General features: G+C 41.4%; 3 protein-coding genes and 1 pseudogene across 3 annotated transcripts; all 4 read right to left on the bottom strand.

Moving 5' to 3' along the window:
- Positions 1–5,148: 5,148 nt before the first annotated feature.
- LOC112349946 (pentatricopeptide repeat-containing protein At2g03380, mitochondrial-like) lies at positions 5,149–6,102 on the bottom strand. Its single transcript, XM_024685246.1, has one exon. The coding sequence runs from the start codon at positions 6,100–6,102 to the stop codon at positions 5,149–5,151; it is 954 nt and encodes a 317-aa protein (XP_024541014.1).
- A 37-nt stretch (positions 6,103–6,139) lies between these two features.
- LOC112349945 (pentatricopeptide repeat-containing protein At4g33170-like) lies at positions 6,140–7,396 on the bottom strand. The gene has a single exon (XM_024685245.1). The coding sequence runs from the start codon at positions 7,394–7,396 to the stop codon at positions 6,140–6,142; it is 1,257 nt and encodes a 418-aa protein (XP_024541013.1).
- A 332-nt stretch (positions 7,397–7,728) lies between these two features.
- Positions 7,729–9,071, bottom strand: LOC112349944 (annotated as a pseudogene).
- Positions 9,072–11,041: 1,970 nt separating this feature from the next.
- On the bottom strand, positions 11,042–12,516 carry LOC9647888 (mexicain). The gene is made up of 5 exons (XM_002980186.2): positions 12,432–12,516; positions 12,167–12,262; positions 11,815–12,041; positions 11,617–11,766; positions 11,042–11,553 (listed from the first exon to the last, which is right to left on the bottom strand). Exons 1-5 carry the CDS (start codon positions 12,514–12,516, stop codon positions 11,116–11,118), a joined length of 996 nt encoding a protein of 331 aa, XP_002980232.2. The 3' UTR covers positions 11,042–11,115.
- Positions 12,517–12,808: the final 292 nt, after the last annotated feature.

The following is a 12,808-nucleotide window of genomic DNA, read 5'->3' as shown; positions in this document are numbered from 1 at the left end:
CATCTTTTGGAGTGTGCTTAAAGTAAATAGTGTTTTGTTTGGCTTTGATTGAAATGTGTTTACATGGATGTAAGTTCTTTTGTTTGAATAATAAGTGTGTTTAATGTCTCAAGTACCTCATAATATTTTATAGCATGTGAGTTAGATTTTGAGTGCATTTTAGATGTTATAAGCTAAAATTTCTATTTGGGGCTATTTCTTTGGTGAAAATAATGATAAGTGTTTTTCCTAAACGCAATAAATCATTACTATGTTAAAAAATTTAATATATGTGAAAAATCAATAAAACTAACAATTTATCATGGTTGCAACTTGTTTGTAGCAAAACTAACGCAACATCCAAAGAAATGTTTTGCCCTTATTGTTATATGTAAGCAACCAAAGAAAAAAATTCAAAAGACAATCTATAAAGATTCAAATATAAAAAGAAAGTGTTCATAAACAAAAATGCATATTTTTTCCAATTGGTTAAATGTTTAGGATATTTGGGATTAACGCTTTTTGGGTTTGAATAATTCACTTGAATAACCTCTTGAGATTTTTTATATCACTCATTGCAATCAAAATATGCCTACAAAACACAAAAAATAAGCTACAGCTGTGTGAAATGAGATACACTTGGTAATCTAAGGTATTATGCTTTATATATATAGATGATATACACCATAAAGAAAATATTGTACATACAAACATGTTTTGATTGCTTACATAATAATTAAAAAGTATTTGTGTAATATTTTTGCATCAACTAAAAAAAAACCTCCATATATATATGTAAATATATAATTCTTTTACATATTTGTTGCCATAATTATCTAGTTGACTCTAAATGTTAAACATACAACATAAGTCAAGTGTTCGAATCCTGTAACAGGTAGGATCAAATTTGTAATTTTTCAAATGAGGGGTATAAATGTAATTTTCCCTTTATTCTATTCTATTCTATAATGCCAAAATTAAATTGTTGTTAATGTCATTAACCCTTGGTTCCTAAATGTTATATAAGTCACTAGACATAGAATGGATGCAAAATCTGTATGGTAGTGGTCAGTGTTGGATCAATGCTTCTCCATTGCCTTCGTAATACATCCAAATGGTGACCCAACATCCTAGATCAAGCTCCAAGCCACCAGCAGCTTCTACAAGGAGGATCAGAAGAGCATGTTTAGCCTCCAGCCCTGGGAGAATGGATGCCTACACTTCTAAGTCATGATTGGCAAGGTGAATTAAAGTCAGTGGAAGGATTTCCAATTGCAAGGTCCATGGCTGCATTAATGTGCTTCATTTCGCCAATGTGAACACCATGTATGAGAAATGTATAGAGATTTGCAACAAATACCCAACCATGCAAATGAGGATGTGTTTTGCCTCCTCTCCCACCCAGGAATAAATATTTGCTTCTATTCCCTTCCTTACAGCATTTGCCTGAAATGGCATTTTGGTGTTCTTCCTTTCTCTCTTTGTTTTCTCTTCCTTTACTTTGTCTTTGGGATGGCTAAAATTTACTTTTTGCTTTGCTTAAGCAAACCTAATTGAGATGGTAGTGGATATATCTAGAATATACTTGAATATTCTAGGATATTCTACCATCTAATGGTTGCTATTCATTTAGATTATCTTGTATTTATAATTTATAAACATGTTTATAATTTATATACTTTCTTAAACCCATTCTAGTATATTCTTTTTTATTCTATCATATTATTAAGCAAACCAAGCATTACTACATGCAACACATAACAATTTATTAATAAATTATTTTTTCTAGTGGGTTTTACGAGCTCTTTTTTTAGTTTGTGGCATTTACCTTTACTTGTTCTAGAATGCTTTTGGCATACCAAAGTGTTTGATTTCACTCTTTTTGGCATTTAGATTTCTTAGAACTTTTCTTTTCTTTCATAGGCTTTGATGTTGTTTTTCCTTGAACTGATGGATTCATTTATACCTTTTTTTAATTCTTTTGGCATACCAAAGTGTTTGCTTTCACTCTTTTGAATTCTATGCAGTTTTGCTATTGTTCTTCCTCGAACTGATGGATTCAATGTAAAAACCTGTAAATCAGGTGAAGTATGATGACAAGAAGAGGCTATAGATGGTGTTGTTCCTCCGGTTGACAAGGAAATGCTCAAGCATCACGCTAGAACTCTAATGCATGATTTTGCAGCATTGATCCTCTTGCTTTTGAAAGCTAAGTTCTTCTTGCGAAGTGATGCTCACAACTCCAATGGGCTCACATATCTTGCTCAGCTCTGAAGAGGTGATTGAAAGTTTTTTCTTGTGAGAAAGAATGAAATGTGATCATTGACTTTTCAAAGGTTGACAAAGCCAAATGCCGGAGGCTGGGGTGTGTCAAAAAGACAATAGGAAATTATAGTCTACTCACTAGTACTCCAGCTGATGCTATCTCAGATTATCGACACCACTATGGAGTTGTCAAGACACACTAGTGATTCACTTTGGAATGCTGGCTTTGAGTTTCAAATGATACATACCACCTGTATAGTTGAATGGCTTCGTAGTATTTATATTGCACCTCATCCTTGAGAAGTATGTCTGTTCCACACCTAGGGTTACTTGCACACTTCATATGTCAGAAACAAAGTTGAAAGATGGTGAGAAGAACTTGAGATCTTGCAACAAGAGCGCAAATACTACAATTCTCACTTTATGTTTTTCTTTTGTCCTATCCTATGGATATCCTATCAAATCCTATGGCATGGGAGTACCTTAACAATTCTTCAATCAAGGTATCTGAAAAAAATTCTCTTGCACTTGTGTGTCTAACTTGTGTGTGTCCTTTCTTCCTACTCATCAAGAGGAGAACAAACTCCAAAAGCTCGAAGATGGCCACAAGGAGAAGAACAATTTGCACTATGATTCCTAGGTGGAAATTGCACTCTAATGATATATCCCTAGCTGAGATGTTAAAACTTAAAATGCCTCAGCTATAAATATGGAACTATTATCTAAGAAAATTCATTTTGGATAGAAATGCTGAAACACCACTATAAGGAATTAATTCACGAAAATGCCATAAATTAAAGGATCCCTTGAAATCACAATCAGAACAATAAAGAGTTCATATATAATTGTATTTTAGTTTTACAACATGATTTTAATCTAGTTTTTTATCATGGTAAAATTTTTTTATGGGCTACTAACACATATTGCTTAAATCAACCAATGTTCGCTATCAACAATATTTTCTGTCCAAAATAATTGTAATATGGTTCTCTATGAAACTAGATATCCAAATAAAATTCTATAGGCATTAGAAACTTCAAATCATGTTTTATGTTATTTATAATAATAAAATATACAACTATTATTATCTTATATTTCAATTATTAAATATTAATAATAATTACTCCTCCAAGTTCATTTTTTTCATTTTTTCCTTGCAGATCAATATGACAAGAAATTTGTGATGGCAATGTTTTGGAGGAGGTATACCTAGGGTAGGCAGTCTAGCAAAAAATGCAATTAGGACATGCATTGAAAAGAAATGGACACAAATTGTTTATTTACTTATGTGCAAATGTTATGTTGCAATGCTCCTTGCTCCTCAACACAATCACTACAAAAACCATAAAGTTAAAAAATAAAGGTTTACACTATTACTTTGCAACATATCTAAACATAACGAACCATTATAATGCTAAAACCTACACACATGATTAAAAACACAAAAAATTGATAGAACCAAAACTACAACATGATTCACTTGCTTGTTAAAAAGCCATTATGCTCAACACCCTCAGCACCCAAAGAAAAGATTTATGCTTGCTTTTGCACTCCAATTGATTGTGCCCACCTTAGTGTCAATCAATCACTACTTAAATTAGTGCATCACGTTGCAAACAAGCTGCAAGAAATAAGAGGCATTTGTAAGAGCAATCAAAACATGGTGCTTCTATTAGAGCACATTAAAATTGAAATACACTTCCAAACCGTGAGAAATAAAGTATAGTTGCACAAAATAAGAGGTAAATACAAAGGAGGAGAGAGGTGGTCATAATTAGGAAATCATAAATTTCTATTTAATAACATAAGAATGAGGAAAAGAAACCTGTTAAATTTTAAATTAGTGATGTTATGTTGTCTAAGATGACATGGCATTAATTTTGCATGGCAATCTGAAGTGTCATGCCCCATGCATACATGGCATATTCCATGACAATTCATATATCACATTTTGATCTACAAATGTGTAAATACATAATGCATGCATATTCATTGCTATAGATCAAGGCCAAATCATGGAAAAGTCTCTCTTGACAGCTACCAACTATCACTATCTTGTTAGTAAATAAGTTTTTTTTAGACCTACACAGAATAATATTGACTAAATTTCTTGTCTAATAGACAATTTATCGTACTGACCTTTTTAGTGTATTAAATAGTACCTCCATAATAAATTTTAGATGAAAAATCATTTGTCCTCTTTTAGCTCTCTTCTTGCTTCTTCAATAGCTGCAGCAGTAGATTGATTAATAAGGATTTGAATGTTTAATATAACAAGGACAATCTCAAGAGTCAAATCACTCGTTTGTTAAATTTGCTGAGGTATACTAGCCGTATATATTCTTAAAATATTCTTCATTTTTATCTATATACAAATAAAACTTTGTTGTGTTATTGAAAATATGTCAAATGGTTATTTAGGGCATCAAGCTGTAACATTAAAAAAAGCAAAAGAGAATCTGGAACTCTGCAGCACTTTTTCGGGTCTCTACTTTGCAATGGGTTTGCCTCAAGCAAATGTGAGGTGCTCATATACTTGGACATGGCTTTCGCCAAATCCGTTGCCGTATATGATTAATACATATACCTTTAGAAGAAGCTAAACATATATTTGATTCTATGCTAGGGCTACGCTAGCAAGTTTTTCACATTTTTGTTGTTTAGAAGATGCTGACAAAAAAAAAAAACCTCGCATTTTCAGCAGAATTTGTCCGACATAATGCTTGAAGACTCTGAAGAATGGGAGACATGAAACGAAACGGGAGAGCTTTCACGCATCACGACGGCCATTCTTGCTTCGCGACAAGCGTAGCGTCTCCACTCCTGGATTCCCCTGTAATGGTAGTCCAAGTTACTTCGTTAGCTTCAAAGTTCCAGCGCTTTGTCATACCTTGAACCCGCTGGTTAGCTCTGCTGAGAAGATCGACAACGCAGTGGAAGTGTTCCACTTCGGGGACGATGCCGTATCTGGATGGCATTTCGTGGAAGAACTTCTTCCCTGCAGCTGGTTAGAACTGCGAGAGCTGTGATACCATTCGGTTTGATGCCAGAGTTTACCATCTCGTGAAACAGCATCAGCGCTTGGCTTGCGTCCCCTTGCCTGCCGTATCCGGTGATCAGCGCACTCAAGGCCTCGTCACCATCTCCCGGTAGCGAGTCAAATACCTGGCGAGCGGAAACCATGTCTCCCGCTTTGCCGTGAAAGTCAACCAGGGATCCAGCCAAATCTCCATCTTCCTCAAAGCCTCCACGGTAGATCAGAGCCTTGACTTCGCTCCCAAAGCCTAGACTCGAAGGAATACTGTTGCTGCAAGCTTTCAGTACCGCGACGTACGTTGATGCGTTTCGTCGGCAGCCTTCGCGTCTCATCCTGTGGAACAGCCTCAAAGCCCGTCTAGCATCGGCGTTCTCCGCGAAGCCCAGGATCAAGACGTTCCACGAGACCACGTTGCGAAGCTGGCCGGTATCGCTCGAGAAAACTTTGCTGGAATCCGCCAGACTCCCACACTTGGCGTACGCATCGATCAAGCTGCTCGTCATGTAAGCGTCCCACTCGGAGGCTTCCAGCTTCGTCACAGCTTCACGATGAACAGCCATGGTGATTTCCAATGCTCTCATTCGATCGCTTTCCTTGTTCTTAGCTGCGAGACTGCCACAAGCCTTGAAAGCCGCGACGACTGTCAAGCTGGTTGGAGAAACACCTTCGCACAAGAGAGCCTCAAACAGCTCTAGAGCAGCCTCACTTTCGTCGTTCTGTGCGTATCCCGAGATCACTGCGTTCCAGATAACAACGTCGCGATGCTTCACACGGTCGAAAACTCTGCGAGAATCGGCCATGCTCCCACACTTCCCATACATGTCGACCAAGCAGTTTGCCACGTACAAGTCTTCCAGATCAAAGCCTCGCTCTGATACCAGCGAGTGTACCGCCATTCCTGCTTCCAGCGAACTCAGCTTCACGATCTTGCCTCACGATCCCATCGACTTGCCTTCCCTGTTCTTGAGTCGAGAGGGTACAACAAGCCTTAAGCGCAGCCACCAAAGTCAGCCTGTCCTGTACGCAGCACCGAGAGTGTAGCAAATCTCCAAAGAGTTGAAGGGCCATCTTTCCCTCATCGTTCTCAGCATAGCCCAGGATGATCGTGTTCCAGGAAACCACATCCCAGCGCTGCATCTTATCGAAAACTCTCCTCGCATCCACCATGCTTCCACAGTTTGCGTACATGTTGAGAAGAGCGTTGGCCACGAATATGTTTGAGTCACATCCCAGTCTCTCGGCTGTGTCGTGGATCGCCACACCCGTGACTAGAAACCTGAGCTTCTCCTGTGCATTCCGAGCTTCTTCCTTGGCTGCGAGATTGCTACAGGCCTTGAGAGCAGCGACAACACTCCAGCTATCGAGCTGACAGCCTCGGGACGACACCATCTTCGTAAACATCTCGAGAGCTAGCTCCTCGTTCTCACCACTCTGTGCGTAGCCGAGCATCAATACGTTCCACGAGACCACATCCCGAGTTTTCATCCTGTCGAAAACCTCTTGAGCACGCACCATGCTCCGGCACTTCACGTACATGTCGATGAGAGCATTCCCCACGTAGACGTTGCGATGGATAGCATCTATTCCCATCGCAGCCTCGGCCTGACGATGAACTTCCATGCCTCGTTGCAGCGAAAAAACTTTCACCATCCTCCCATCAACTTTCCGGCCTTCTTCGGCAGCTGCGAGAGTGGAGCACGCAGCGAGCGCAGCGGCAAAAGTTCGAGGGTTTGCTCCGCAGCACTGTTGCATCGATCGAAAGAGCTGCAAGGCCACCTCGGCCTCGCCATTCTCCGCATAGCCCGAGATCAAAGCGTTCCAGCACACTGCGTCGGGGCGAGGAATTCTGTCGAAGGCCTGCTGTGCTTCCACCACGCTCCCACACTTCATGTACATCGCCACCAAGCTACTGGCTACGTGAGAGTCCGAATCCACACCACTTTCTCTCGCGTTCGCGTGGATTTGCCGGCCACTTTCGACGTCTCTAGCTCTGGAGCACGACTTTAGCGCCGCGAGGCAAGCGCTTCTCTCGAGCTGATGAGCGTTGCCGGTACTAGCATAAGTTTTCGTATCGGCTGTGAGAACTTTAGGATCCAGCGAAGTCCTGGACAGCATAGCGAATGGTTTTGTCACAAGGATAAAAAATGTTTGGCTCTACCTTCCAGCATCAAAGCCTTCGAAATTTTTCTTTCATTGATTCGAGACATCGTGAAGAGAGTGTTTGCTCCCGTTCTTTCCATCCAGATTGTTCTAGAGTTTGGCAATCCTCGATGCTAGAAATCAGGTCCTGAACTCCGTTCTACATTGCCGAGAATCTCATTCTGGCAGCTTACCGGATCGGCCAGGGCGAAGCAGCGCCCTCGCGCGCGCGATGCGATGCGATGATAAACCCTAGAATTTATTTGGAATCAATGAGCTTTGAATAATTTTATTGCGCATTGCCAGAGTTGACTCTGTATTGACTTGCATTGACTAGGTGGGCTCATCTTATTTGGGTGGGAAGAAGATGGCGTCGTTTGTCCTGCGAGAACGCAGCTCCTTCTCAACTCCATCTTCCACGTTAAAAGCCGCGCAAATCGTTTTGGGCGACAAGCTCTTGATCACGCCAGTTCTTCCAGCGAGATGAGGGAACACTGGCCTGTTTTTCCAGCAAAAAATTGGGTCGATCAGAACCTCTGAAGGAAAAAAAAGAGAAAACTTACTTCTCGGTGGTGATGATCGAGAACCATTCCATTCCATTTTCTCCTGCTCGCTTTGAGACGACGTGGAATCGTGGGACGATAAACAGGCAGCCGGGCTCCAGCATATGATCGATCACTCTCTCGCCATTTTAGTTCACGACTTGGACTCGAAAGCTTTCACGGACAATGTAAGTGACTTGGTACGCGGAGTCGGAGGAAAATCCTGGCGAGCACATCGCATGCTGTAAGAAATTCACGAATGTGATTATAAGATCCAAGTGATCAGCTAAAACTTACCGGATCAAGCTTGACGAGATCAGCGCCAAGACCGACGTGCTTGAAGATCGGCAAGCTATCGCTGGAAACAACGGAAACTCTGCCTCCGTTTTTTATATCCACGTCGAGCTTTGCCTCCTCGCAGTTGTAAGCAAACTCTCCATAGGGAGAGTTGCTCAAATCGGTTGTCTCCGGCATAGAAATGCCTTCCTTGAGCAAAACAATCCTCTCCTCCTTCTGGCTATGGAGCAAAGTATTCACCGTTTCTTCTGGGACATCCCATGCTTGGGCGATGAAGTCCGGAGTAACACCTTTGAGAAGTCCATCGCTACCAGGACCGACCAGGAAGAAATCCTACAAGCGGATTGATTTATCAGTGTGTCACAACAAGACCAAAAAAAAAAAAAAAAAAGAAAATCCAAGAAGAACTTACAGTGAATTCTCCAGCTTTGAGGCTTTTGCTCGTGTCTCCGAGACACAAAACACTAAACTTCGAAGTGCCAGAGTTAAACCACCAGTTGACAGTGCCGTGAGGAACAGACGCATCCGCCGGGACTCTCCGCAAAAGTCAGTCCTACTTTACCATTCCTGGACGAAGACCGGAATTTAGCATGCATGAGAAAAAAATTCACATCCTAGAAAATCAATCGCTTACCTTCGAGCACATAAAAGATCTGATTAGAATCGGCGATTTCGGCGACCCCAACCCGAGCTTCCTTCAACATCTTGGAGTGGGCGCTGAGCCAAAACTCGTAATTCCCGCCATCGTTGGCGCAGAATCTCGCATTGGGAGATTGTGGCGTGAGATCGACATCCAGATGAGCTGCGGCCATCGCAAGAACAAACCCAGCTATTCATATAAGGACGTCGACAACGGACGGTTGGGATTCCTCTCGCGACATGCTTTGGCCTTAACCTAATCGCTAAACGTGAATTTAATTACCAAAATGTTCTATAGAATAAGCCACTGTCCTTTCCGTATTATTTGAAAAATCATATTCCATGATATCGAGCGATCATTTTCTATTCACGTTGTAATCGTATCCAGACGGGGAGTACGTCCATGGGAATGCTGCCGGATGTGAGAGTTCACACTTTATCAACTCGATTGTTTCTCCACTTTGACCATATACCAAGCTTGGAGAATGATCGGAGCAAAACAACCATTTCTCATATTTGCAATGCCATCCTTCTTGGAAACACAAGCTCCAGCTTGATATATCTCATCTCTGGTAGCAGTATTCTGGTTAAAGAGTTAAACATTCCAAACTTCAAGACTTACCGATGTACATTCCACTCTCAAAACCGTAACCAGAGTCCTTAATCCTTGAAGTCGTCGGAAGCCATGCTCGGTTTGAGTTTCATCAGAGTCATCAATAGTCCTGCCGACACATTTAAGACAAAACAAAAAAGATGAAAGATAATTAATCAGAGCCACAAGGTTCCAAAAATGTGGAAAGAATAAGATTTACTTCAGCGTCAGCTAGTAAGCTCTCAAGATGATCATCATCGCCTCCAGCTAACCTTGGCGTTCCACTTTGATAATGCATTATCATTTCATAAACTTCATGAGGTGATATAGCAACCCTTGGAGTAGTATTTGGTTTTATGATTTTGTAAAGGTCCAGCGTTAACGCTCCATGCACCATGATTCCTCCAGCTCTGTAAGAACTGCTTGGATACACAAGGAAACGCACTCATGAATTCAATAGAATTGTTGAGACTTACACTGCAGCGTCCAGTGATGTGTCAATAATCTCTTCCATGGCAGCACGCAAAGCATCCGGATCCAGGGATTTGTTGTCCCCAATCTTGTCACCAGCAATAGCAGTCGCCACTTCCTCAAGCACTCGAACGAATGGTTTCTTGCAACAAAACAACTGTGGTTGTGTTTGCTGGGAAGGACATCAATCTTTCGCTGCTTACTTCTTAGATCGCAACAAGATATCACAAGATCGACAGACGAAGCTGGATACATGCCAAAAAATGCAGCTTTGATCCTGGCATTGATAATGTTGCGAACGTCCTTCTCGGTCCAGGCTAGAGCACTGTCTCCAGCAACGATTCGGATCAAGCTCTGGAAGAAGAGTCGCATAAACCGGAGCCACACATTCTCACGTTCGGCAGCATAAACTCCTCGCGAGGCAAGTACAACAGACCATGGATGTATTCCCCATCTGGATACGTACCAGACGAGTCCTTTGAATACTTCGCAGAAAAGTAGTTCATCTTTTAAGCTTTTTGTTGAAGTTATACTTCTAGAGATCAATCAGAATGACAACCAAAAAGCTCAAAGGAAACACACAATCTACTCACCTTTGCTGCAAAAATATTGGAGCAAAACGAGCCTTCTTCATATTTGCAATGCCATCCTCCTTGGAAACACGAGCTGCAGCTTGATAAATCTTACCTCTTTAGCAAATTCTGGTTAAAGAACAAACCAATTGGCATGCTAGCAAAAGCGAGTTCAAGTACTGATTTTGTTAATTTTGCACACGGTTGAAAGGTGAAGAGAAATGCAGAAGCTACGATGGACAAGGATGACTCGAAGGATAGTCATATATAATATTATAGATATATATACATGGTCAAGAGACACACCTCTAGCCTACACTTGGATCAGTGAAATGGCACTACTGCCACCTAAGATCATGTTATAGAGAGTGTATACTTCAACAAAAGAGCCGTCCATTTTGACAGTGCTAGGCTTTGTGCACGAAACCACTATGCTGGTGAGCCACTACAATGTGTGGCCATTCCTCAATTGCAAGTAATACTCCACACACTGTTTGGAGAACTTGTCTAGGACCAGCTTGGGAAGCTCTGGAAGCCAATGTTTCATGGCTAGCAGCTGTGTTTATTGCTCAAAGCCCCTTTTCATATAAGTTTGCATGGGTAAAAGATGGTAATTCCACACTTGCCTTTTGGGCAACAAATGTGGAAGAACTTACATGGAGCCCAGTAACAGCAACATTCTTCTCCTGCCTTGCATAGTTGCGTATAGCAGCGTTGCCTTGGCAGAGGCGGTGGTGGAGACGGTGAAGGTGGCGGTGGAGATGGTGAAGGTGGTGGTGGTGGTGGAGGAAAATGTGACGGAGGCGGCCCTAGCTCTGTGGGATAAAACACGTTTATGTAAATCCCACACCGTCCACCAAAGATATTCGAATTGCATTCTAGTTTCATGTATCCATTCTCCCCCCACTCAGTTCCCCACGAATTTTTTATGATCCAATATTTGTCTCCATTTTCGGAACCATAGCCCACAACCAGCACTGATAAACTTCCAGATTCGGCACAGGGTCCTTTGTAAATCCCCTAGGACGGATTAGGCACGTCATTAGTCAATGTGATCATAGACTTGGATTAGAACAAACTTACTCCAGCATAGCTCTTGAACTCGGCCTTTGAGCCATCGATAACAGCAGTCAGTGGCTGATTGTGTACTGCCTTCAACATGTTTTTTTCGATTGCTTTGTCTGTTCCTTCAATGCTCTCAAATTCTTTTAGAGAAACTTTGCCTTGTTTTTCCTGCAAATTCGCAAAGCTTTTAATAGCGGCATTGTAATAAATTCATACCTTGTGCTTGCAAGCTCCAGCTTCCCCAACAAAGGGATAATCAGCTGCTGCTGCAATGCTATGAGTCCGTGCGTATTCGAAAGCGTCACTGGGAAAGCCACTTCTGCATCCCTTGGCTTTCTTAGTGCAATCTAGAAACTCCTGCGCTGAAAAATTAGCTAGACCTCCAAAGAGTATCTTATTGAGACTTGAGAGTGAGTCTCCTGTTGCAAAAGCCCAAGTACCTCCTGCAAGGAAAACTATTATTTAAAAAAGAAATTCATCAACATACCCAGACAGGATCTAACGTTTTTAATAGGAGTGATCGCACCCCTCTCCCTTCAGTCAAAAGATTTGAGACTTTTAGAGTCACCATCAGCAAAATCGTCTAGAAAGGATGTGGCTACAGGGAACCTAATGTCATTGACACCGAGGGACATTTTCGTTTCAAACTCGTCACTACTGATGTCTGAAAATTGATTCAGGCCCAGGGTGTATGAGGACACAAGACTGTTGGCATTGTGATCTAATACCATTTGGAGGTTTTGCTTGAAGATTTCATATCTTCTAGCCTCCTCCTCCTGGGATGAATACCCCTTGTTGTGATAGAGACGCCATCTATCAAAGAGGGGCCTCACAAGCTAGCTCCAGGGCTGAGAATTGGAACTGTTGAGTCACTTGCAAAACGAAAACCAGCAAAAGAAAGTAGGGGTAGGGAGCCATTTTGCAATGTGCACCGTTTTAGAGTAGAGGAATTTATATTGTGTCTTCACTCACAGCAACAAACTTAGTGGTTTATCTTGGAGACAACGAGGATGATAACAATGTGTATGGCTCAAGCTCGAGAGAAGTTGAATTGTATGTCTCATACACATGTTAAAAACGTGCGATATGAAAAAGTGTTAACACTCCTAACTGGACAGAAGAAAAGCCTCTTACAAATTGATATGGCACCGAATCATCACCCACTTCTCTGAATAGCATTAATATGTATGTTATCACCCTAGTACTAAGG

This window comes from Selaginella moellendorffii, unplaced genomic scaffold (genome assembly GCF_000143415.4).
Source record: "Selaginella moellendorffii unplaced genomic scaffold, v1.0 SELMOscaffold_44, whole genome shotgun sequence".
NCBI lineage: Eukaryota > Viridiplantae > Streptophyta > Lycopodiopsida > Selaginellales > Selaginellaceae > Selaginella > Selaginella moellendorffii.
The sequence above is the reverse complement of the archived record's forward strand: the minus strand, read 5'-3'. Positions and strand labels throughout refer to the sequence as shown.